Source organism: Callionymus lyra, chromosome 13 (assembly GCF_982586985.1).
Source record: "Callionymus lyra chromosome 13, fCalLyr1.hap1.1, whole genome shotgun sequence".
NCBI classification, from domain to species: domain Eukaryota; kingdom Metazoa; phylum Chordata; class Actinopteri; order Syngnathiformes; family Callionymidae; genus Callionymus; species Callionymus lyra.
Window position 1 is genome coordinate 19425633 of NC_141830.1, and position 25657 is coordinate 19451289.

Sequence of the window (25657 nt, forward strand, 5' to 3'; positions counted from 1 at the left end):
TCGTCCCTATGACCGTGCTTATATATAGATATACGTCTCATGTCATCTTTTGAACTCCTCAAAGGAGCCAAATTCTTTACCAAGCTATCTCTGAAATGCTTATCATCTAGTATGCATAAGACGAATAAAAGAATGTGTTTAATACGTCTCTGGCAAATACGAATAACTAGTAATCCTGTTTCGCATAACCAATGCCCCCCACTGTATTTCAGAATTATATTAATGACGTCCTACATGACTTCCTCATCGCTTTGTGTTGGACAACGTCCTCATTTTCTTCCCATAAGATAAGTTTTCTCACAGCGACCGTGTTACGGCATCAGGTGAAGTCAACCGTTCATTAAGGCAGAGAAATGTGAATTTCATGTACAGTCAGTCACCTTTCTAGGTTACATTACTCGTCCAGGCAGCGTCACGTGGATCCTGAGAAGGTTTTGTGCGGTCTCAGATTTATGGGTTCCAACCTCGCGATACAAATGGAAATCTAAGCTGTTATCCTCTTTACACCCTCACCTCTGATTCACAGCCCTTTCACTGTAGTGCAGCGGCGACAGTCCAGGACGTCCGGAAACACTTCACCCCGGCCATAATCCTCCGCCAACCAGACAGGCTGGAGTCGCGTGTCTTTAAGTCGGCACTGGGGGACTGTAGGCATTGGCTGGAGGGGTCCGAGCACCCTTTTTTGGGTATTGACGGATCATAGCAATCTGGAGTATTTGTGCGCGGCCCTGTGATTCAACCCCGTCAATCGCGTGGAACCATGTTCTGTAGCAGATTGTATATTACTGGCAATTACCGCCCAGAGCGAACGCCCTGTTGCGTCGTTTCGATTCTGATGCTTCCAGTGCAGCTGGCAAGCAACGGTGTCGAAATATTTGAGCCTGTTCTCTGAGTTTGATATTAATGCCCCGGTGTCCTACATTATTTGTTGCTAATTGTAAGCATGTACATTTATGTACAAAACAAAAAAAAGGCTCTTGTGTCAATTGTGGTTTTTATCTTATCTTTTAGATATTCTTATCATCGTTAGAGTTCTACATGAGTTATTACTGTTGAAAATAAGAAAACAGTAAATACAGAGATTTTGATGAAATACCATATATTATTGCTTTTAGTAAACGTAAGTAAGTAAGTTTAATTATGGTAGTAAGTCATTTTTATTTATATAGCGCTTTTCCAGACCGGGGTCACAAAGCGCTTAAACAATCAAAACAATACTCAATAAAGTATATACTTTAAAGGTCAAGATAAAACTGATAACACAACAGGAGTTCCAGAAAGTCAAGGAAAAGCCTGAACAAATAAAAACGTCTTAAGATGTTTCTAGAAAACGTGAAAATGTTTACAATTTGAGACTTCAAATTATTAGCTTGAGCCGTCCAGCTGTGTCCTCAACATTTAAGCTTTTAATTCATTCTACTTTGATAAATCAAACATCGATTTTTTTTTTTTAAATAATGGTTGTTTTTCTGTGAAACATAACTTAACTCTGCTTCAATAACAAACCTCGACCTCAGGATGAGTCCGCCCTCTGGTATTTAATTCTAGCTGATGAGGTTTTCAATGGTGTCGACCTCTTCCCCCCATCATCAGAAGGCAGCAGTGATCTCGCAGCGGCTTCCACAGCAATTTCCTTATCAGCGTTGTTGTTTAATAAGACTAATGAAAATCAGGTCGGTTGCCTCATTATCGTGGCAAACACTGAGACGTGCGATCCCGATCGAGATTATTCAATTAGCACTAGAATCAATCACCGATTGATTATACATGCTAATGACACACTGTAAACACGATTACACGCATGCAGCGTAACAGATGTACATACACGTGAATGGTAAAGTTAGTTTATTGCTTTACCTCATTACCATGGAAACGCAGGCACGTAAAAGGCGTCGATACAACTCAACGGTCTATAGTAGAGAGTCGAGCTACATTTGAAATGGATCGATTGAAATTTAGAATCTTTACCCTTGTGTTATCTCTGGGTCAAGGTCGTTGGTGGCGGTCGTTCGAGGGCTTAAACAATTACATTTATTTTCGGTGCCATTGGGTGAACTTGACCCTGAGACAAGGGTTAATAATATTGACATTAAGAGGTTAAATAGTTTAGATGATTATATGGAAATATATCATAATATTGAATTGCTGAATTTAACCTTTAAAACATATTTATGTTGTTTGATTTTCCAATTCCATTAATATGAACAAATAAATAAATACATATTAACAATCTAAATTCAATATTTTTTTATTCATAGCCTTTGAAATTAAATCTAAAAGTGTTCGTGTAATATTGCCACAGGATGATACTGAATTTAAAAGTCTTAGACTAAACATTTGTTTTAATGATTGTAATATTATAGCAAACTATGTGTATAAAAAAATGCATTCATGAAGAAATATTGTAATTTTTTTTTTTAATTTCAATTTCAACCTTTCGATATACAAATTATTGAATCAAACATTTTTACATTTTAATGAAGGAATTAAAGTAACATATGGGATGTTCTTCCATTCGCTCAACATTCTGATGACACTGATGTATACATATTTGTCTGTAGCAACGTGGCTAATACGTGATGAACTTCTATGGTGTTTATCACCAAAGCATTCACTCCCACATGATGTAGAATCTGAACCACAACACAGTCATCGACGCCTTGAGAGCAGCTGCTGTTCCTACCTGGAGGTTTGGACCACGAACCGGGCTCCTGGTGTCCTCCACTTGTGCGGGACATTGTGATGTCAGCGAGTTTACCGCACTGGGAGCTGAATGTGCACATTTCCTCTTGAGGGTCACCTGGATATTTTTAGTGTTTATGATTTCGAAAAAGGAGGGAGAAGTGGCGTGAAGAAGAGGGATGCCCAGGGTGAGAGCGGCGTGTGAAGGACGTCCCAGGATCAGTTACTGCTCTTTAATTCACCGTCGTACACAACTCACATGTTTTAAGAGGCTTTAAATCTTCCTACAAACGTGTTGTATCCGTCAGCGGGGTTTCACTTGTGAATAATTCATTGTGAATTTTTGGGGGTTTTTGGAACAATTTTCATAAGAAAAACTGATGTAGCAGCTGAATCTCACCATATAGAGAGTTACCTTATGAACACATGCAGCTCTCAAATCTATATGTACATTTTATAAGTGGACATTTTAGAGGAAATAAAGAGCATTTTCATGTCTCTGTTTATTAGTCTGCACGGATTAGGACCGAATAAAAAGACGAATAAACTGTGAATGGTGATTAATAATTTACTTTAATGCGTAAAAAAAACTTCTTATCGCTCGCTAATAACTCTCCGTATGTAACAAAATGTAATAATTAATTTCAAAACCTTATATTTATTATGCATTATTCTGGAAAATTTGTATTTTATTTAAGTGTTACTGGTTGATATACTGTATATACATATACACACATATATATGTTATATCTTTAACTGAGCTGAATTAAATATAATTTTCTGTTTGACTTATGTTGAAGTCCCTCATCATGACCTTGTGTTGGAGTTATTACTTTATAAAGGTCTCCAAGAACAGATATATGATGCTTTAAAATGAAAATTTGTATTAAGTAAGTAAGTAATTTGGATTTATATAGCGCTTTTCCAGACCAGGGTCACAAAGCACTTAAACAATCAAAACAATGTTCAATAAAGTATATACTTTAAAGGTCAAGATTAAACTGATAACACAACAGGAGTTCCAGAAAATTAATGAAAAGTCTGAACAAATAAAAACGTCTTAAGGTGTTTCTTAAAGGAGTCAGTGGATCCAACAAGCGCAAAGAGAGAGGAAGATCAAAAATGAAATGGATTAAAATCTGGTTAGAATATGAGAATTTAGAATTCATTTGGTAATATAGTGATCATTTACATATTATCTTTGAAAATGATTAAAAATCAGCATTAAAACATGCTTGGTCATTTTCCATGAAGTCAATGATAATATTTATATGAATATATTTTAACGGCACCAGGTTCCTACATTGCTCTTTCTAGAACGTATAAAGTTTTGTTTTCCTGCAATTATCACCGTCATCGACTTGTGTAAACTCAGCCCAGATATTTACAACTGCTCGCCTCCCCTGAGCCCCAGAGAACCTGATCCCCTCCAGCAGCCTCATTTTTACGGGCCTGTTGTGAGGACTGAGCTTCCACGCGAGGCGGCACCAGCGATGATAGATGGGAGCGTTCAGCAAACGCTTGGAGGAGGAATCAACAATGTGTATTTATCAAGCATTTGCCTGAAAACAGGCGACGAAGAGTCGCCTGAACTCTGGCCAATGGGCTCCTTTCAATCCTCCAGAGACCCTCACATCCTGGTTCGGTTTCCCTCGTCGCAGATATTCCTTATTTCGGTTCCCTCAAGTCATCAGCATTTCTTCCCTCATGACGTGAAAACAAACGAAGAGCGAGTGGCTTTATGTGTGTGTGTTCCACCCTCGGTCACCAATCACCAGCTGCCATAAACTGGTCCTGATGATGTGCTTCTGCCGAGCCGAGGAACCTTCCATTAAGACTCTTCACCGGCAGGATTTTAATAACAGAGCAGGCAGAGGATGATTCCTTTACTGCCTGATCCTAAACAAACATTCATTAATACTGCCACGTCGCTACAGCGGTGATAAAAAATAATGAATGGTGATTATAATGAGCTGTAAATTATTCGAAAGACTTCGCCGCGGAGACCAGAGAGAACCCGTGTCCACGTTATTAAACCTGATGAGGCGCTCGAGAAGGTGCGACGAAGGGTCATGAGAGTCACTGATCTTGATAGACTTTGAGGCCATATATGTTGAACCGTTTTGAAGCCGAGGTCGACAGAAAGTTGATCCGTGCTTCGGCGATAAACGACAGATGTTGCGCTGAAAGCCTCGGAAAAAAGTGATGAGCCGGCAAATCTGTTCGGAGAAGCTCTTGAAGAAAAAGGTGCAGATGAAGATAACGGAGGTGAAAAGAGGGAGATGTTTAATGACCTTCTGGGAATCTGTGTTTTTTTCCTTCTTCAAAGATCAAAATAAAGACTTTAATCATAGGCTGCTTTTCCAACTATACTGTGACATCATGGAGGGAATAGAGATCAACTCAACAAAGGACTTGGCGAGCGCAGACCTCTGCCAAACTGCTCTTAAAGGGCAATATTTTTTTAGTTTTTGGCCCATATTTTCTCAAACATAATGAATTTACCAAGTCTTTCACAGTTTAGAGTTTATGGACAAAAATGCCAGAGAATATGTTTTTACAGCAGCTCTGTCTACACAGTGACAAATCCCTAAAAGAGTTTATGGATCCAGATGGTAACACTATTTTTGGTAACACATTTTTTTTTTAGAAGCTTTGTCCCGATAATCAAGACCGTTAGTTATTCTTCTAGCAGACGATCAAATCACCTCCTGATAAAACTTGCTATTAATAATATCTAGAGATTTAAAATAACAATTTAAACGAAACAGGACGACTCAAGATAAATGAGTAGCGTTGAGAATAGATGATGAACCGTTTAATCTAATTGCAGTTTTATCTGTTTACCAATATTGCGATAAAGTAAACACCAACACAAGATTTTATGGAACCAATATATATAAAGCTCCTTCCCCTCCTGCCAGACTTGAATTTCATAATGAAACAAGAGTCATTTAAGCAATTGGTTGGAAAAATATGAATAAAACCTTTAAATGTACAGAGCACGGAAAACCCTTGTGTGTGTCCAAGCAATTAATATTCCCTGAAAATCAGATTAAAATATTACTTTTTGACCTTCAGTGAACATTTTATTTGTCAAACCTCTTGTGGTTTCATTTAGATTCTCCCCCAATTAATAGGTTTGATGAAAAATCAATACTCTACCCGAGTTACAATCAATGACGTAGAATATGTCTAGACTACTGTCCTAGAAAATACCATATCAATGTAGAGGTTCAGAAAAATTGATAAATCTAGTGTAATATTTGAGCTACAACGCCAGGATCACTCCACTTGGCAAAAGATGCAAAGATTTAAGCTATAAATCAATAATTTTCCCCAAGTTATGATCAACGACTGCCGTAAATCTCCTCTAGAAGTCGAGTATCGCACAAATAATATAACATTTGAATGTAGTTTCAATTCGTTTTTTTTGGCCGAGTGCATCATGAAACTCATCTCAATCGTCATTTTCCTCATCAGTTCTACGTTGCATCATGAACGTCAGTGTACAGCTGTGGAGACTCTTGATCATCCGTTCGTCCAAAGACGGCACGTTCTCCTCAGATAACTCAGTCAGAGGTGGGCAGACACGCTTTATACGAGTGACTATAAAGGGCACTCTGCTGAATGGAACAGGGGTCACTGACCCTCTGTCACCCCCCCTTTTTAAAATGATTGAGGTTCATAAATGTAAAAGCTGATGTGTTTTCTTACACAGAAAGACATTTTCCAGCAGCTCTGAACTCCTCTCTTCACCATGAGCAGTCTTTTATTCGACCCGCCTGCGATGACTCATCATGTCAGATCATTCAGTTTCAGGTCAGTCGTTTCAAGCCATTGATTTGGTGTTTGAATTTAATCAGCAAATTCTGGATTACATGGACACTGAAGCCAAAAATATACACACACACATGAAAGTAAAAAAAAAGATCCGCCGACGGTCAAGTCCATCTTCTAGACCGTCTCCTCCACGATGAACTCGATGGCGTGCTGTGGCGACTGGCTGGTGGTCACCATGGTGATCTCGCCGTCATCCATGGAGATGCCGGGGACTGTGATTGTCTGAGCGTCCAGCATGGAGGAGGGCAGGATGACGACCTGCGAGGCTCCCTCGATGCCGCTGAGGTGATCGGCCGGGATCATGACAGCCTCACCGCCGCCCGCCTCCTGCAGCACGTAGATGGTCTGCACGGCCCCGGCGTCCATCTCGCTCGTCGCCAGCGAGGAGAGCACCTTGGCCCCTTCCAGCACCTTCTGCACGTGAGCCGCCTCCAGTGCCTGGATGGCCACCTCCGTGGACTCGGGCGGCAGGTCCTCGTGCTGCAGGATGTGCTTGTCCAGGTTGGAGCGGGAGCGGAAGGCGGCCGAGCAGTGCGGGCACGGGTACGGCTTCTCGCCGCTGTGGGTGCGGGCGTGCTCGGTGAGGCGGGCCGCCACGCTGAAGCTCTTGCCGCAGATCCAGCAGCAGAAGGGCCTGGCGCCGCTGTGGATGCGCTCGTGGTCCTGCAGGTGGGGGAGCTGGCGGAAGCGTTTCCCGCACGTGGCGCACTGGAGGGACACAAGGATAACAACCGATTCAGCAACAACATCACAAACACCTCGTCGTTTTCTTAAAAGTACAGCGGAAACCAAACAATGCCGTCATCATCTCGACACAGAACATGTCCAGCAGTGAAGCCAGTTTCCCACTCGGAGCCGTGACCCACATTTTCGAGCTATTGTTGTCCAACAGAGAAACTCGCCTTCTCGGTTTTGCATCTTTGCAACGTTCCAGAATACAATGTGTCGTGATGCAATTTATGTTCTTTATCGTTAGACTTAGATTGTATCATCTTGTTCTTTCCCTTCATTTCTCTTTGATCTTGTTCTTATTTTATTTTGATTTTTTTTTTTTAATTTTATGCAAAAATTGCTTGATTTGCTGTGGATAATTGGAAAAAAAACTATTTAGTTATAAAGTTCTACCTTACCTTACCTTAACAAGTCATTTTATATCATATATTTGTCTACTGTGATGGTCTTTTCCACTATGAGGTTAAAGTATTCTTTGGCTTGTGCTTCCTCTTGTTGTTGCTAACACAACTGACTACACAATAGAACTCTTGGAACATGAGAGACTACAACATACTGTATACTAGTTATCCCGACAACAACCTTCTCAGTAATGGTGACCCCTGAATGGCTCCCAAAATGTTTTGCCGCCAAGCCAAACAATCACAGGTGACGAACATTTTGTCGTAGCATTATTAGTGTTGGCTTTAGTTATGTAGCGATCAATCAGCCACGACTAAATAGAGCAGCGTGTATGAAGGAACTATGGGGGTTCATTTTGTTGGCACCATAAGTACAGTGCAGTACAGTTCTGTGGTCGTGTTGGAGATGATCTGCTCTTCAAACAAAAGCCCAATTTTTGTAACTGAGTGACAAAGAGAAAAAGCTTTGAAATGACTGAGTGGCTGCAGCTTGATACATTTCATCATCAGAATCAGAAACCTTTATTTCCAGTGCTGTAAACCTCAACGTAGGTTATGCAGTACCGTGCGAAAAAAAAAAAAACCCTAAAAAAATCAACAACAGAAGGTGAGACACGAAATGAAGAGGTACCACTGTTTTCACCTTTGTAGGGAAAACATAGGAATGACTAAGCGTAGTAAAACAAAAAGAGATCATTTGCTTTCATGGGGTCCTGGGGGGGGCTGGAGTCTGTATTCAGGCTAGTTGAAGCTGAGAGACGCGCGTCTGTCGGACCATATCGACAAAAAGCCTTTCACGCACACACTCACACCTACAGTCGATTTAAAGTCATCGAAAACCTCCTGATTTAACCACTACGTTATCATTTTGACTCGCCCCCTGATGAAAACTTCCTCAAAGGGAACTTTTGACTGAATATTGATATTATGAAAGGTCAGCTTGAACTGAAATGCAATGTGACCGACTAATATACTGTATTAGTAAGTGGACTCACTACTGGACTCGAGGGTGTCAAATCAAAGCGTTGCTACTGCATCATAAACTAATTCAAAGCCGAAACTAATGACTTCAATTATAAAATTCAGTTGCAATTCTTGGTTTGTCCTTCCCATTTTCTGCTGATGCAGCATTTCTGACTGGAGTACAGGACAAGGTGAAACACTAAAATACACACAAAATGTGCGCAACACAGATTCTAGTGGATCACTTTTACACACACACACAAACACTAAAGGTGAACCCAGGCAGGCCACAGTGGGCGACCACACGCTTCACCAACCCACTTGATTATAGTCGAAGCACTAGTGACTGCTGTGTTTGGCTTAACATGGGAGCACAATTCAGTTTTCTCAAGTGTGTGTGTGTGTGTGTGTGTGTGTGTGTGTGTGTGTGTGTGTGTGTGTGGTCAGCAGCTTTACACAGTGGGGTGACAAAAATGAGGAATCAAAGCAGGTGCACACATTTGAGAAAGCTGTTGATGTTTACACAGTCACTGGTTTTTCCTTCCTTCCTTCCTCCTTCCTTCCTTCCTTCCTTCCTTCCCCTTCCTTCCTTCCTTCGCCCAGTGCTGTGTCTCAAATCGCATACTTCTCTTAGTATACTAGAAGTTAGTATGCATCAGGATAGTGTACATACTAACTAGTACGCAAATTCTCCACAGATAGTATGTCTCAAATCAAACACTGCTGCTACACACTAACAGGAAATTAACAACAGCTTCTTCTTCTACTTCTATTTAACGATTGTTCCAACTAGCTGTTTGAACGCTATCGCCACCTGCTGGCAGCACGTTTTGCAAGTTTGGAAAAATGACAAAAATATGAAAATATGACGTTTACAACGTCACTAAGATGGAGCCGTTTAGGGTAGATAGTGTCCATACCATACTAGCTTTAGTACGCCAATTTAGTGTGCATGGCGCACTAAATTTCGCATACTAAGAATTGAGACGCACTTAAGCACTAAAAATACTAACTTTGAGTACGCAAGTATGCGATTTGAGACACAGCATAGTAGATATTGCAGTTTGATAAACACAAGGAAAGGGAGTGATGGAGGTAGTTGGATATTTGTTGTTGTCGTTTTTTTTTTTTTACATCCATCAATTTAATTTATTCTCCTTTCAACGCTGACGCAAGAAAATTAATTTAGCAACAAAATGTATCGACACATGTACTGATGCGCCACATGATTGTAATCGACTTCTGCAAAGGCTTTGCTACGTAGTTTTAATTCATGCAACAAAGTGTAATTAAGTTACACCCAAGTGAATATAAATGATATCAGCGTTTGTAGCAGCCAGTTCAAACAAGTTTGTCTCCCGCAGGCATTTTTTGAGCGTTTGTCTTTCCGTGTCACTCAGTGCGACAGTCGGTGACAAGACTGACACCGCGTCAAGAGTTGTCACAGTGTCTCAAATAATGAGGATTACACTTTACTGCGGTTGCACAACATTTGAACTTTAAAAAGCAATAACAGTTGCCACGAAGCAGCCGGACGGCAGGACAGAAGTGCATAGTTTATATGATTACGTGTATTAACGTGTAATCATGTCCTCATTGAATGCGCTGGTAACGTTATGGAACCCATTGCATTAAATGAAATCCGAAATTTAACTTAAATAGATGCATTAATTTGATCTTGCAAGCTCAACAATGCATCCAAGGTAACATCCCTCTCAAAAACCATTCTCAGTAACAGTAACCTGAGCAGCTCCCATAACACTTTGCCGCCCAGCAAAAAAAAAAAACGATCTCAGCTTCTGCCATTTTGTTTAACCTGGACTTCATCCCTGGACCTAAGCCCGTAAAAGTTAGGTCTCAGAGGCGTCTTATTTCTGCCGATACTGCAGAGAGTTTTCCAGCCATATTTGACCCTCTTTTCTTCAATGATTTCCTTAACGTGGACATGTTTGTTCAATGTTTTAATACTTTTTGTATTGAAATACTGGATCAAGTGGCACCTGTCAAATCGATAAGAAAAACCCTAAAGTGTTGTACACAATAAATTATCTTGTGTGTCCTGCTGCTCCAGTCATGCCCGTCTTCTGTGACAGCAATGTCTAAGTATTTTTTATATCGTCTTGTCATTTTAATGTGCTCATTAACAGTTTTCAAATTATACATTTTTCCACTTGTGTTTTTTTACTTAAGAATTCTATTCTTTGTGAAAGAAAAAAAAATACTGAATGCAACTCATGGATACGTTCATAAGATTGAAGATTTGATCCAGGGTGAAGTCTGACACAGCTTTTCTTTTCTTTTAAAACCCTGCCATCACCTTGGAAATGAAAATAGACTGAGCTAAAAAATGTTTTAAAAAAAGCATAGAGGTAAGACTGCGATCGACAAAGGATCCAATTCCCGATTATTATACTCCTATTTTTTATTTCTACTGCTACGAAGCTTTTCAACAGCTCAATTGACTGACTCATATTCATAAAGAACTCTAAGGTTACTTTCATTTTACATATGAATTTTGAAATTTTTTGCTTCGAATATACCGGAAATATCATTTTAATTTATAGTTAAATGAATGGAAAGACTTACTAATAAATCAAGATTAAAACAGCATTGTACAGAGAAAAGATGAGATAAAAGGCATGAGTATTAACGACAGAGGGATTAATAAAGTCAATCTTTCTTTCTCCTTCAAGAAACATCTTCAGACATTATTATTTGTGCAGGCTTTTCTCTGATTCTCTGGGAATCCTTTGTTTGTCTTATGTGTCTTGGCCCTTTATAGTATATTGTTTTAACAGTGATTGTAAAAGGGCTTTGTGACCCTAGTCCAGAAAGCGCTTTAAAATAACCATTACTTTCTATCCATCTATCCATCCATCTACAACAACAAGAAACAGATTTTTTTTTTTTTAGTTTTAGTTTTAATCTGCACAGTTTGAGAACTTCATTCATGTTTTTTTTATTTTCACTGCACTGCACTTTTTTAGTTTCTTCAATTATTATCATTTATTAATTTCTTTTGCCAATGTCCAAATATAAATATATTGTAGTTACAAATATATACCAACTGTGAAACACTTTTAATAGATTCATGTTCCAGGAACTTTCCTATATGAATCTCATATTTTATAAGAGAAACAATGTTAAAATGAAATAATATAATTCATATAATATGTATTTTTTATATATTTAAAAGTGGTTTAATTAACTATGACTACATTAGGAACATAATCCAATGGATTATACAAATGACAGACAAAAAAAGGCAGATTAACTCAACATTAAGCGAACGAAGATCGTCATCGCTGTTAAAGTGGAGCCGCTTTGTTATTAAATGTCACTGCATGCAAAATGAACTGCATGTTTCATTTGAGGGTGAAAATATGTGCCGTCCATGTTCCATCAAGCATATATAGATATACAGGTTTATTGCCTGAAGGCACATCGGATACTTGATAATTATGAATTCAAATCCTTAACACATGATCGCACCCGTGTTGGAAAAAAAACAAAAAGGAGCTTTCTGTGTCACTAGCTTTCGCCGGCATGACAGATAAGACATCAAATCAATTTTCACAGTCCAATGTGCTATGATGGACTTTGGTGGGTCTATAGTTGATGGCACGCTTCTTCACCGGTGCAGGAGACGGAGCGAGGAGACGAGTCCCAGAATAGTAACAGGCACAGAGGGGAGTTGACAGGCCCTAACTCAGTCCTGTCATTAATCACAGGTGCGCAGGGAGGGAGGGAACACCCGCAGGACAAACACCGCTCAGATGGCCAAGAGACCGGAACTAGAAAGATGACCACAGCTAGGAGCGAGCGAGACCTCGGCAGGCTGAGACGGAATGTGTGGAAATATCCAGGCTCTTCTTATGCTAAAATGTGAATTTAAAAAAAGTCGGGGATTTTTTTTTTTCCCCAGCAATCATACGGACCAAGACTTCTTACCTCGAAGGGACGCTCGTCAGTGTGTGTCCTCATGTGAACTTTGAAGGTGGAATTGTAGGCAAATTCCTTTTTGCATATCTGGCATTGGAAACGGGATCTGGCTTTGGGTTTTTGGAGGCTTCCTTGGAAGTGGGCCAGTACGTGCTCCTCCAGAGTTTTGTTGCAGGTGAAGCGGCGGCGGCAAGGCCTGATGGGACATTTGAGCGGCGTCTGGCCAGTGTGGGATAATCGATGGAGGTCCAGGCCCTCTTGAGTCATGCAGCGGTGGCCGCAAAGGTCACACTCGATCTACAGAACGTGAGAATTAAAGAAGGACATAAAGATGAGACTCATGAGGCTAAACTGAGGAACTTCACATACTTTTGTGCTGACTTTTTGTATCACTTTCTTCCTTCGAACAGATTCCTACACTATGTTATTTCACCAGATTGAACTTGCTGGTATAGTTGGCTTCATTTAATTTGACATTTGCAATGCTATCATACTAAATTATTCTTCAGACCTGCCAATTAATTATGCTTTCATAGATGCTTAATTTAAAGTTTAATCTTGTAATTAAGCTTTAAAAGTGTATAAAAAGACAGTGCATACTAATTTTTATTTCCAAAAAAAAAACTTCGCCATTCAAAGACTTTTAAAAGGTCACACTTTAAAGTTGAACACTTGAAAATATTTTTAATCACGATATATACAAAGCAACATTTTTCATTTGTTATACAGATCGCTATGGTGTATTTTGAATTCTATCTTTTTTAACCTACAAGATTAGGGACAACATGTTACTAACAAATTAATTTAACTATAAAAATGTTATTACTCAGTTATTAATAAGTATTTGTATCTTGTTCAGCATGACTTCTTCTACCTTAAATAATATTAAAGAATTTTCTATAAAGAACATCCTGATTACCGCACTGTAAATGAAGGAAGTATAAATATGAAAGTTCTTTTCTGAGGCGTTTCTTTAGCTCTATGGACATCATTTCTATTGCTTAAACAATTGTACATAACATAAGGAATAATAGGGGGAGTGTGCATAGTTTAATGAAAGACTGAATATGACATTTTAATTATTCTATTCATATTACTTTGAATGAATGTTAGCAAGACATTGTAAAAACTGTATCATTAATCGATTCAAATTTAGTTATTTGCTGCTTCAACCTCTAAAAATTTTTTTTTTTTTGTGTGACGTTGTGTTCACCTGTCCAGTGGAGCGTCCTCGTCCCTGACCACGTCCACGGCCAGTATTCCGCTCTTCTTCTGTGGTAGGACATCGCTGCAGGTGGATGTCCAGCACAGACTGGTTGATAAATTGGGAACCACAGTGCGGACATATCACCGGCTTCTTGTCTGTGATATAAAGGGGTAAAAAAAAAAACAGTTAGGTGCGTCTTAAGAGGGTCTTAAATAAACGTTTTTGTAAATATTTAATCAAAGACAAATGTGTCCCATTAGGTGTACTTTCTTAATAGGACTATGCTGGGGAAGAGGACAGGTTGTGTTTTGACGCTACGCGGTTGAATGAAGTGAATAATAAATGAATATGTCAGGGTTTCCTCTCATTATTCATGCGAGATGAAGTAAAACCAGGTGAGTCACTCCACAGTGATGCTGCATACTTAAGGTGTCGTAATGTGATATTGTCAGTAAAGGGAACGATCGAACCAATGTCATTACACACAAAGCACTGAACTATCATCACTTCTTCTGAATTGAGAAGATGAATGTGGTGAAAATGATGTTCTCCTCCGATGATGATGACTTGCATAACACCCTCTTTAAAGAAATAAAAAGGATGAGAAACTGTTTTTCTTAGAGCGTCTTCAGCCGATGATGCAATCACCGCCCTTCTGCAAAAGGTCAACAAAAAAAGTATACTTGTTTATTTGGGCCTCGTTGGATGTTTGTAATGTTAAACCAACCGATGGAACGGAGGTGAAGTATGTTGTATAGCTAGAGACCAATAAAGGGTCGATGCTAATCCTTCTCAACACACAGGAACAAAATGATTGGACAGGTGAGGATAAAGAAGATAGAAATCAGCAAACATCACCTTTTCTGCGGCACACTAGTCCAAATAACAAGGGTCTTAGTGTTGCAGTGGACAGGGGTCGGGAGTGACTAACCGACGTGACTTACTTATAGTGATGACCTAATGCAGGTCTATTGAGCATTAGATCATAATCAATAAAAAAAAGTTAATTGAAAAATGTTTCAAAAATGATAAGCATTGTTTTATATTTAGCTTTTTTAAAACTGATAACAAAAATACATCGACACCTGCAGTTTCTAGTTGTTACAACTGATGACTTCTGAATCTCGAGCTCAAGCTCCTGCTGAGGGAGGAGTTATAATACTCCATCTATGAATAAGTGGATTAAGGAACTATTGAACTGTATCAGGCTGGACACAAGTTGAGATTACGAAGGGCAAACGGAAAGACTTTTGCCCGGCTCCGGAAAACCGTACATCAATATCCGCCGGTATTGACGTATAATCCCTTCCTGAGAAGTGGAGTGAAAGTGAGAAAGAGTTCGGCCTTGTTTGTCTCTTTCCTAACAAAGTACATACTTAAAATTGTGTTCGTCGTCATTTTTGCCGATTCATTATGTTGTATCAAAAGTGAACTAAGCTGCGTCAATGATTATCCATGAAATATTATTGGTATATAAGTATTTATGTTCAGAACTTTGCTCCAATTAATATGAACTTATTTAACTGGTGTATTATGTATGAAGGACGATAAATGACAGAAGAATAAATAAATGTATAAATGCATAACTAAATGTATAAATAAATTACTTCTGATTTTATTTTAGCTGAAGTATGGTATTTTTTTCTGTATATATATATATATATATATATATATATATATATATTTATTTATACAATTTTGACTTGTATTTATTTTGACATTTAATTATTTAAGTATTTCCATATTTCAACATGTATGCATTTATACATTTCATCTGTTATTTATTTATGCATCTATACATTTTGTCTTTTATTAATTTCAACATTTCATTGTTAGTATGCAAATTACTATGCGGTTATAGCGATGTCATCGGATCAACTACTACTTCCTTAAGGAGCATCACACCTTCATCGCTTACTCTGGATAATCCTAGGAAGATGGGACACGTGTCATTGCTAGTGATCTATGATCAGCGCTGATCTAGATGTGGAATAAGATTATATCACAGTCCGGCAAATATTGTTTATAATGCGTTCGGTTGAACTGCCTTTACGTTTGTGTCCTGGTAAATACGTTGTTATTTGGATCAGAGTACATGAGTTATTGCTCATAACAGCTGGGGAAGCAAACCACAATGTAATATCTCTCTTGAAGTCTAACAATACACATTATATATATATATACACATGTATGTATATATACATATATATATACATATATGTATATATACATATATAAGTAAGTAAGTAAGTAATATTTATTTATATAGCGCTTTTCAAGACCAGGGTCACAAAGCGTTTAACCATCAAAACAATACTCAAAAAAGTACATACTTTAAAGATCAAGATAATACTGAGAACAACACAGGAGTTCGAGAAATTCAAGGAAAAGCCTGAACAAATAGAAACGTCTTAAGATGTTTCTTAAAGGAGTCAGTAGACTCCATCAAGCGCAAAGAGAGAGGAAGATCGTTCCAAAGCTTAGGAGCAACAGCCTGAAAAGATTTCTCTCCTCTGGTCCTGAGCCGTGTGCGTGGAACCATAAGTAGATTCTGATCCACAGACCTCAGAGCCCGAGCTGGGGTGTAAGGCTGGATAAGATCAGTGATGTAAGGAGGAGCCTGACCATGAATAGCTCTGAAAGTAAGAACCAGAATTTTAAAGTTGATCATGAAAGAAACTGGAAGCCAGTGAAGAGTTTTAAGGACCGGAGAAATGTGAGTTCTTCTACTAGAGCGGGTCAGAATTCTCGCTACAGAGTTCTGAATCAACTGCAGGCGAGACAGCTCCTTCTTGTTAAGACATGAAAACAAACTGTTACAATAGTCCAGACGAGAAGAAACAAACGCATGGATTACAAGCTCCAGATCATGTTCCGACAACATTTTCCTAAGTTTAGAGATTTTTCTCAGTTGAAGGAAACAGCTTCAAATACAACACCCAGGTTTCTCAGGCTCAGTTTGACAGACTGACCTAAGTCACCCAAGTACTGACTCAACCCTGGAATTTTATCATCAGGAGCAATCACCAGTGTTTCAGTTTTGTCCACATTTAGCTGTAGAGTGTTTTCACTTAGCCATTGTTTGATTTCTAGCAAACAATTGACTAAGCTGTTCAGCCTCTGGGGCTCAGTTGGATCAAAAGAGCAGTAGAGCTGGATGTCATCAGCAAAAATTTGATAAGAAACATCTGGAAATCTCTGAATGATTTTACCGAGGGGAACTAAGTACAGCAAAAACAATAAAGGACCCAGAACAGAACCTTGAGGGACTCCACACAACAGATCTGCCGATTCAGACCTCATTTGATTGGCAGATACACTAAAACTGCGCCCAGAAAGGTAAGATGAGAACCATTCTAACACAGACCCAGACAGTCCCACTTCATCCCTCAGTCTTCTCAGCAGGATCTGGTGATCAACTGTGTCAAGGGCTGAGGACAGATCCAAGAGAACCAGAACAGTGAATTTACCAGAGTCAGCCGACATCATGATGTCACTGGACACTTTCAATAAAGCTGTCTCCGTAGAGAGATGTTTACGGAAGCCAGACTGAAACTTCTCATGGATGTCGCTCTGATCCAGGAACAAAGACAGCTGCTCAGACACCACCTTCTCCAAGATCTTGGACAAGAAAGGGAGCTTAGAAATAGGCCTGAAATTACTGAGGTCAGTTGGGTCTAAGCCTGGTTTTTTGAGCAGAGGCTCCACAATGGCATGTTTAAATGCATTGGGAAAAACCCCTGTGGAAAGGGAGAGGTTCACCATATTGGTAACCCAGGGGCCAATTACATCAAATACTTTGATAAAAAGCCTACAAGGAAGGACATCATCTGAGCAAGAGGAGGGTTTCATCTTGTTCACTAGTGCTGAAATATCACCCAAAGATACAGCAGTGAAGGAGGACCAAGAGGAGGGGAGGGGCTCAGAGACAGTAGGGGTTCCAAACAAAGGGGGAGAGATTTTCTCTTTGATCAATTTAATTTTGTCAATGAAAAATCTCAACAATGCATTGCTGTCAGCTTCACAGAAGACAATGTATATATACATATAAATATACATATAAATATACATATACACATATATATACACATATATATATATATATATATATATATATAGAAAAGCATGATTCTTCGTCCTGCAACAGAGTCTGTGAGAATCTTTTCAGACTGAAACCACGAGTACGAAGCTGAAGTCGCCAGCAAAGGAAAAGTTATATAAAAGGAAATGTCAACGGGCCCTTTGAGGATACTTAAAACCTCCCAGCTTTTGTCATATTAAATCATAATTCATGTATCCACCATTACAGCGAGTGGATATTACAATGTTCAATTCCACGCTAATGAAACCAGCCGTGGGTCATTTTTCTGAAAGAAGACCAGCTTGTTCCTAATTACTCACCACTCTCATCACCTCCACCCTTTCATCCACTCATCCTCTGAGTTCTGTCAACTTCTCCAATTATCAAAGTTTTTGACATGTCAGTCATGTTCCTCAGAATCTAATCTGAATGTTAACATTTGTGATCTCACCTTCACCGACTAGTGGTTTGCTCTTAATTGTAATAACTGTTGCTATCCTAAAAAAGGAATGAATAATCTGTACGTTTAAAATAACTACTTTTTAGTGCTGGTCACCTAAGAGGGTGTGGATTTTCACTGCCAGTTGTGCTCCAATTATTCAAAGGCATTTGCTTGGATTCAGAAAAGAAAGTTATAATGTACTTTTGAAATGAAACAAAGGAAATCATCATTTATCAAATCAGATGAATCACTTTTGAAAATGATCCTTTTGTCACTAGAGGTAAAGTTGTTTACATATTTGAACATTTATTCTCGCATATTTCTCTCCATCTTGTCAAAAATGTATTAACATCAATCAAACGTTACAGGTCTAATGATTATTTTTGGGTTTCCCCGGCCCACACTCAGACTTTACTCTTCATCGATCTTTGTAAACGTTCTCTATGGCTTCCACAATAAGAAACACTCATTATTTCATTTTACTTGTTCAATAAATCATCATGTTTTGTTAATAAGAAGGAGGCACTATATTTTCTCGCTACATCTTACATATTTTATCAGGTAACACAGGAGGGGAGGGGCTACTGAAAAGCACTTCTCACTGCAATAAATAACAGATTCTGAAACATATTATAACAAGCGGAGCTAATCAATAAACTATTGCATTCAAGTATTAATTGTCTGCCTCAGGTGCATTTTGGCAGACCTAACCAGCTTCTCCCTGCGTTTGCTCTTGAAGTCCTGGCAGTGAAATTGCTGACAGGGATGGTTCATCAGCATGTTCATAGGTCGCCACGCCAACATCTTGCAATCTGCTAACCATCTGTGCCGTCTCCCCCAGTAGGAACCATTCACTCTGCTCCCCATTGGGACTCCCTAATTAAACCTTTAATAAAGACAATCTCACCCAATGGCCCTGGACTGATCAATGGATCAATCTCTACAATCATCTCTCTCTGAGGAGTCCGGTACCTCTGACCTCTGCTGCATGTGGACTCTTCAAGCTTGACTAATGAGGGCCTCCACCCCCTGATTAAGATGAAGAGACAGCATGCTGACCCAATTCATTTACCTCCACCTTCCTGTGCCATCCCACATGAGACACGGATCAATGGAAAGCCATCGACTTAATGCATCAGAAGAACAATGCACGTATAACGCACAGCAATGTTTGTGGAGAAATTAAGATAAGCTTCTGAGGGGAGCAGATGGAGATATTTAATCGTGCTCTTTACATCACTCAATAGTGTTTTTCTGTGTGAACCGAACGTCATCACTAATTGCTTAGTTTTCTTTAATGAGACAAATTGTACGTGACGTTTTCTGTCCATTAGTAACGAGCCAACAGCAAGGTGTTGAAAAGATGGTGGATGTTAGACTTGCTGCAGTAAAGGCAAGGCTGCACCATATTGTCAGCTCTAAATGCAGCTGGATGTTGTGCCGTGTTGACCCCTGGCCTCTTACCTTGATGAGTAAGGGAATGCAGGTCGAGGTCCTTCCGGCGTTTGAAAGGTTCTCCACATTCACCGCAGGGGAACGGGTGGCTGGTATGAAGCAGCCTTTAAAAAACACACAATGGAAAAAACATTAGTTATAATTGTGATTGCATTTATAATACAATCTAAAAATTTAACAGCACAAAAATTATGATAGCATCAACACTATGCTCTAGACCAAAAATGTGAAGCAGCCTTATAAAAAGTCAACACAATTAACAAGTAGAAACTTTGTACCATAATTTGTGGCAAATGGACAAACATTTGATCAAGAACTAGATCGAGCAACCACGATAGTTAACATTGAGTGACCATTAACCGCGTCATGCAAATACTTAAAGGCCCGTCCAAAACGTTTTTGTAGTTCTGGTGTCAGAAGAGTGTAGCTGCATTAGTATAGTGTGTTACATTTGTTATCAAATGTTAAAAAAAGGCTTGAGTTCCTCGAATTGGGACTCACTGATGCAAAGGTTTGCCTGCCAAAATGAAAAATTATAAAGATTTTGATTAATTGCTCTTTAAACCAACTCATCTCATAATGTTTCGCCTTAATAAATTCAAAATATTGATACATGCATTTTTCCCCTCAGGTCTTAGTCAAGGCCATAGTAAAGCATTAAATTAGATGGTTGTCCAAGGAAGTCTGTATCCACGAATATATTAAGGAAGTATCATCAAGATTATAGGTTGCAAATGTGCCAGAAAGCGTTTTTTAACCCTATTTTGATTCCTTATTCTGGTTTCCAAAGCAAGGAATATCCTCAAACATTAATGTACAAGTAAACACATGAAACCTTACATTCAGTTTGTGTCTGGATCCTGTTTGTTTACACTCAACACAGAAGGCTAAATGTCAGATTTAATCATCAGCTGCATGGGGTTGTGTCAACTAAACTCAAAACAGACGGACCAAGATATTTGGTGGTTAATGGGTTTATAAAAGTGAGAATGATTTAGGTGTTGTGAACTAAATTTAACCCCTTTTTTATTTAACTTTAGTAGCCACTGTCATTGTTGCCTATTTTGCCACCTAAATTAGGAATTGTGTGCGACAAACTAAAATAATAACAACGTGAGCTAGATTAGTTATATTTAGATAAACATATCTCATTAACTGGAATATAATGAACGTGCCATTTTAAATAAAAATAACTCTAAAAACTAACCTTAAAAAAATAAAAGCAGACATAAAATGAGAACGAACAGCCGTGTAAAAAACATATGCGTTAAGCTGTGCTGCACATCAAATAAGGGGAATTAGAGGAGAGCATAAGGGATGGAGATAAAAGAGCAGCGGTGAAGAAGGAGGAGTCAGAGTTAGGACATGAAAGACTATTTTCTCCCATTTTGTAATAATACGATGCTTATAGCCTTTGGGAAGGAGAGAAGTGTTCACCTCATGCTGATTCAGTCCTGCACTCTCCGAGTGTAAAAATAAAACTAAAGATTCTGGATTGTACAATCGAACAAAACAGAGGACATTTATGGCTCAGACAGAGATGAAACATTGGCGTCTTCACTTTAAAATATTTGGGCAGTTATGGTATGTCACAAAAACTCTATTTGCTAATAAAAAAGACTAAATGGTACAGATTACTATTCTGCAAATGATCTTTTTATGGGATCATTTTCAAAGTTTGCCGCAGTCAAAAGCCCCAAGACACTTTTTGTCTTTTAAATTTGCAATGTTTTAACTAAAACTTGCATCGATTTGAAATAAAAGTTTAACCATTTTCCACTTCGCAGCTAATGGGATACAATAAAATAAAACACATTATCACCCTTTTTATTGTCAAACATTAACTGGATTAAAATGTCATCTGTTCAAAAAGACAGATATCGACTAAGGATATCAGACTTTGGAGAGCGATATAAGAGCCATAAGGCAGGGATTCAGTCGTACAAATCCCCCATATGAGCTCCTGGACAAGTCTCTGACTATCTTTGCTATTTTTCTCCGTTTTCATTCACCCTACTGGTTAATGCAGACTTGAGCCAAGCATGACATCACTAAATAGCTTTTATTTTTTAATATCTATCCATCCATTTATATCATTTATTACTCTTTCCATTCTGATGTTAAAATGTAATGGTTTAAAGATGTATATTTTCTTCAGTAAATGTTTAATTAGTTCTTGTCCATCATGTTAAACTTTTGTATTTGTGACTTAACATAAAATGGCTTCCAATTTGGTTCTTTTCTTTGTGTCTTTATTTTTTATGTGTGAATTTTTTTTAAATAATATTCTGCTATTTTTACTCCTTGTTTGCACTTTTAGATTAGATTTTTTTTTTAATTTTGTAAAATAGTTTGTGTTTCATGCATTCAGGTTAATTTATTCAACCATTAAAAAAGTGCAACTGAAAAGACGGTGTTATCATACTAAGCTTGAAAATACAGACCATTTGTAAGTGTGGCTTTTGCCAATCCCCCGTTCAACTGTGCAGCTTTTGGTGCATCTCTAAGCCACAAGACAGGGATTTGTTTGTGAGCTGACATTTTTAGATAAATCTGCACGAGGGTTGAGGAAGGAACTGTCACTGCTGGCAAACAATTACGGTAGTTCAACATTGTATAGTAAAGCTTTTTGCGATAAGATTCCAGAATATTAACTCCACTGTTCATATAGCTGGGAATATTGCAGATTTCAGATTGCAAACACTACTGCATGACTTCAAATCATGTGTATCATCTCCAATTTAATGGGAGGATTCCATCATATGAGTGAAAATTGGATGCACTGTGACTGCTATCATCAGTTACAATAGGCAGATTCAAAACTTTATTTTTTTTCCCATTTATTTTGTATCAATAGTGACGGAAAAAACAGTGGATTGAATCATTTCGTGAACCATCATAAAATACAATACTGCCAAACAGAAAAAAAAAAAAAAAACACAAAAAAATTGTAAGTGCAAATTATTACATTTTGCATGTTTAATGATTCCACTATTACATATCTAAATATAAGGAAAAGGTAAGGCCGAACGTTAAACATCTAAATTCTGAACCACAATATTAGGATAAGTGAAAAATGTTATTTTATCGTCAGTGACACAGAGCACCATGAATTTGATGATTTGAGTTTTACGAGCGCATAAACTGACGTGGCACTCCACAAAATATCAGGCAGATACCAGCATCACTATTTCCTATAATAAACGATAAGTCCTAATGAACCATCTGATGTGGTTAACCACTCAAGTACAAAGGAGACAAGCAAGGGGCTCTCAAGACCTATTTACAGGAGAATGCTGGGCTGCGACCGTTCCTTGTTAAACAGATAATAAAAAAAGAAAATCAATATTTCAGGGACAGCTGACCCTGAGGCAACTGGGAGAATTAGAATTTCAGTCAGGGTCACCTCTACACCCGACCACATGCTATCTAATGAGTGAGGATGACACTGTACATCTAGAGGAATTGGCCAGCACAGCCGTTCTAGTAAATTATTTAAACATGTGTTGCCAGTTGATCCAAGTTTCACTAGAACTAGTAATGGTGGTGAATTTAAAGAATAAAATAACCACAGGCAAGGCCGAGATGGTCAGAGAAAAGTCTGCTGTGCTGCATTCAATGTGTGCTGAAGGTCAGAAGCTCAGCCCATTGTCAATGCAGCCTTGCTACCTTGAACTGGGAGGCATTCTGGGAACCAACTCGGGGGAAAAAGTCCACAAGTGATGATATAAACGGCGAATAAGAAAGTGCAAGTTGTCAAAACATAAAGTAGTCATCATGAGGGATTACCTTGAATAAATGCGATTATTAGGGCACAGAGAGATGCAGCACTATATTGGATGTGGAAGACTGCAAAAACAATCTTGCAAAACTGGACACCATCTTGCAATAAATTACAAGATGGTGTCCAGTGCACTTCTTAATGCTAGAGAATATTAATTAAGAAATACACGAAAGCAAGCAGTACTTTGGCAATGCTTCATGTCGTTGCAGAGAGCTCAGGGCTTTGACAGAGTCCACAATGGGGTACAATCTTTTCCTTAATGACAATTTCTTGTTCAACATTCGACAGCAGGCACAGCCCAGCTACACAGCAGCCAGCATTCTGTGTTTGCTTTGAGGCAAACACCAGAGTCACAGACTCAACAAGCTGGAGATGAGTCAAACAGGTTTGCCTCAAGGAAGTGGCAAGTTAGTGGAGAGGGAAATGTAATGATGTCGCTTTATTAAAGAAACTTCAGAATTGTTTTTTTTTCTTAAAGTGTATACACAATAACAGTCTTCAAGCTTTAAAGTTTCCACTTTTATCAGTTCTGTTTCTTATTAAATGTGCCGCAGTCTAAAGTAATCAAACGTAGCCAGACGCTATAAATCTTCTGCTGCTTGCTCAACCAGGTAGGACATGCGCCGCTCTTCCCACCGCCCTGGATTGTTATCGTTGTCATCTTAATTTACTTTGCTTCTGTCTGTCAGTCATATGTGGCAGAAGCTCAAGGGCACCAAGACGTCTCATTCAATTTTTTCGCAACAAAGCTCAAGCGGAAGGACACAGATCAGCTACAGAAGTGTTGCTCGGAGGAAATGTTCCTAAATCCCCAACTTCACTTTGCAATGCATTAAAAAGTAAACACCGTCGGTAAATACTTCTAAAGCCGTTCAGTTACACGGAAAAGGAGATTGCGTTCCTTCCATCTCCTGTATATTTGGTTGCGTTAGGAAATGTTTAGAAACATTTGTACCAAGTGGGATTTTAGTGCTCTTACTTGTGATGGTTGAGTTGATCTTCTGTGATAAATCTTGATGGGCATTGAGGACAGTCGAACAGATGTGCAGCTCCTTCGCTGTCCACTCGATATGCCTTCGCAAACAGATTCACACAGGAAATCAACATCGCACAAAACCAGCAGAACAAATCGATTTCATACATAAGATACATTGCAGAAGAGAACTATACCGGTTTCCGTCCACGTTTGCGAGGAGGCTCTGTGGACATGTGAATGTGTTTGTGCCTCCGGAGGGCGGCGGCCTGGGAAAAGCTCTTTCCACAAACATCGCAGGTGAAGGGCTTGATGCCCCGGTGGCTCATGCTGTGGCGCAAGAGGCTCTGGGAATTGGTGAAGGACTTTGTGCACACCTTCACAGCATCAGCAGACGAAAAAAAAAAAATCAAGTTACAGTCAGACTGTACTACTGTCAGAATCACAATAATGTTGACATTTAAAAATGATTGTTCTAATTATTTCATATCGGAAGCATTTCTTTTTTCTAACAAACTGAATATTTACATTCTAGATGTTGGGAATCTTTGTTAATGTCAATGATTTTAATCTATACAGTTTTTTTGGTTTTAATATTTTGGTATTTGCCATTGAATTGTCATGGTCTTTGTCTCGTGTTGCCTCTACTGCTGATGTTTTTCATTCATATACCCATTTTGCAACGTCGTTTTCTCATAAAGTTTTAATAGCAAGACGGAAACGTTTACCAGTTTATGGATTTTTCAATCAGCAATACTTTTTTCACGGGTCAATTGGACTGCAGTCACCAAGCTTGACACCCTTTATTATGACACGTGACCAACTTAAAGGAAAGCCGGAGGGTTCCATCACCAAGAACCCCCTCTAAATGTGTCAGTAATACCGATTCGTAATAATGTCTGCTTGCTTTTATTCTAAACTAACACAGTAACATAAAATCAATAGCAATGCTCTTACTGAGTAAAGGGCTGTGGTATGTTAAAGGCAGTAGTCTAAGATCCTTTAAAGATCACTCAAACACACACACTCGTCAAACTCGTGTTTAATAAATCATGAGTTTAAGCCCTAACTGAAGTACCTTCTGTCTATAATCATCATTCCAAATCATTAATTGGAAAATTATTTTGTAAAAAAAGAAAGAAATAAACACTT

The 25657-nt window shown here is 38.7% G+C and overlaps 1 protein-coding gene across 1 annotated transcript in view; it reads right to left on the reverse strand.

Annotated features, from left to right (window-relative positions):
* Positions 1 to 6424: 6424 nt before the first annotated feature.
* znf574 (zinc finger protein 574) overlaps positions 6425 to 25657 on the reverse strand; it is a 35526-nt gene continuing 16293 nt past the window's right edge. The window contains exons 5-10 of the mRNA XM_087806136.1: positions 24703 to 24882; positions 24512 to 24606; positions 19758 to 19852; positions 13777 to 13925; positions 12573 to 12860; positions 6425 to 7233 (exon numbers count right to left, since the gene is read on the reverse strand). Of these exons, the coding sequence (XP_087662262.1) occupies positions 6640 to 7233; positions 12573 to 12860; positions 13777 to 13925; positions 19758 to 19852; positions 24512 to 24606; positions 24703 to 24882 (1401 nt within the window). The 3' untranslated portion in view covers positions 6425 to 6639. The remainder of the gene's footprint in view (positions 7234 to 12572; positions 12861 to 13776; positions 13926 to 19757; positions 19853 to 24511; positions 24607 to 24702; positions 24883 to 25657) is intronic.